The 1,340-nt window shown below is 37.0% G+C and overlaps 1 protein-coding gene across 3 annotated transcripts in view; it reads right to left on the bottom strand.

The window, feature by feature from the left end:
* LOC106517828 (choline transporter-like protein 2) overlaps positions 1–1,340 on the bottom strand; it is a 28,469-nt gene that overhangs the window by 15,097 nt on the left and 12,032 nt on the right. For all 3 annotated transcript variants that reach the window (XM_014008854.1, XM_014008853.1, XM_014008851.1), the window contains exons 2-4: positions 517–565; positions 366–439; positions 183–267 (exon numbers count right to left, since the gene is read on the bottom strand). In XM_014008854.1, the coding sequence (XP_013864308.1) occupies positions 183–267; positions 366–439; positions 517–565 (208 nt within the window). The remainder of the gene's footprint in view (positions 1–182; positions 268–365; positions 440–516; positions 566–1,340) is intronic.

Genomic DNA, 1,340 nt, shown 5'->3' on the forward strand with positions numbered 1-1,340 from the left:
AAAAAAAATTACAGATTTTTGAAGGTTAGTGTACAGGTGAACATCCAAAGATGGTGTCATGTATGATCGTATAAAGTTTTCCTTAAAAAAAAAACTAAATGGATGAATGTTGGGGGTTTGACAGGGTGGAAGTGGGATGTGTGTGTATTTCCATCTATAGGTCTACACAAGAGTAAACTCACCCAAGTGGAGTGCCGGCCTGCCCACAGAACTGGCCTCGACTGTCCGTGGGGTATATCGCCTTCCTCGGGTCACCATGGGTCCAGGCTGGACGTACAAACGTTGAAAGTTTGTTACAAGAAAAAAATTTACACAAAGCCTATAACATGTATTTTTTAGAATTAATGAAATGAATAAATCCTTACCGAGTATTCCAACACCTATATAAGCCACTATAGCAATGCCAAAAAGGATGCAGCAGATGATATCTGTGCAGCTCCTAAAATAAAAGAGGATAGTCTGAATGTTAAAAAGACACCTTTAGTTGTGAACCACAACCAGTAATGTCTGCCTAACCTGTTGTGGATTGGACCTTTGAAGTTGGGATCGTACTTTCTTGGCTCGCCTGCATAAAACAAGAAAGCCTTTTACAAATCAATACAGCAAGCACTGAAAAAAAACAGATTTATTTTAATGGTACAAAGACAGATTTCAGGATAACTGGCTGGACCTGAAAGATTTCCAAGTTCAAGAATATTGTCATTCGCAAGACGTTTTACATGAGGTGGAACAAACTTGCGTACCCAAAGTCCAAGCTGGCCCCCCCCCCAAAAAAAATAAATACAATTTAAAAAATCGATGAATAAAAAAAAAAGGTTACAAACAAACAAAACAAACAACAACATCATAAGAGTAAAAATACATATATAAATTGAGCAAACATGCAGATAATGTGTCACGCGTCCATCTGTRGTGTTTGAGTTTGAGTCTCACAGCTTCTGGAAAGAAGCCGTTTCTCAGTCTGGTGGTTTTTGCTTAACACCCATGAAAACTCGTGTCAAAAACTTCTAAAAAGTATAAAGAAAAGAGGAGCTTTAGGGCTTCTTGTATCACGTTTTTGCAAGAAAAACTGCTTCTTTTTTTATCAAAAGGAACACATTTTCTTGGTAGACAGATCCTTCAAAAAGATGCTCCAACAGTTTTACTAACTAGAATATACAGTATAAAAATAAAAAGGAGCAGTCTGGGAAAACAAGTGTTGAGCCTTATAAAAAGAATGACTATTTCATGTATTTTGTAAATGTTAAAGTGAACATGTAAAAAATAAAATACAGTAAAAGTCTAAATGGAATTTAAAGACTAAGCTGGATCTTTGTGTGTGTGGTGGGGGCGGGGGAGGG

Source organism: Austrofundulus limnaeus, unplaced genomic scaffold (genome assembly GCF_001266775.1).
Source record: "Austrofundulus limnaeus strain Quisiro unplaced genomic scaffold, Austrofundulus_limnaeus-1.0 Scaffold53, whole genome shotgun sequence".
Taxonomy (NCBI): Eukaryota; Metazoa; Chordata; class Actinopteri; order Cyprinodontiformes; family Rivulidae; genus Austrofundulus; species Austrofundulus limnaeus.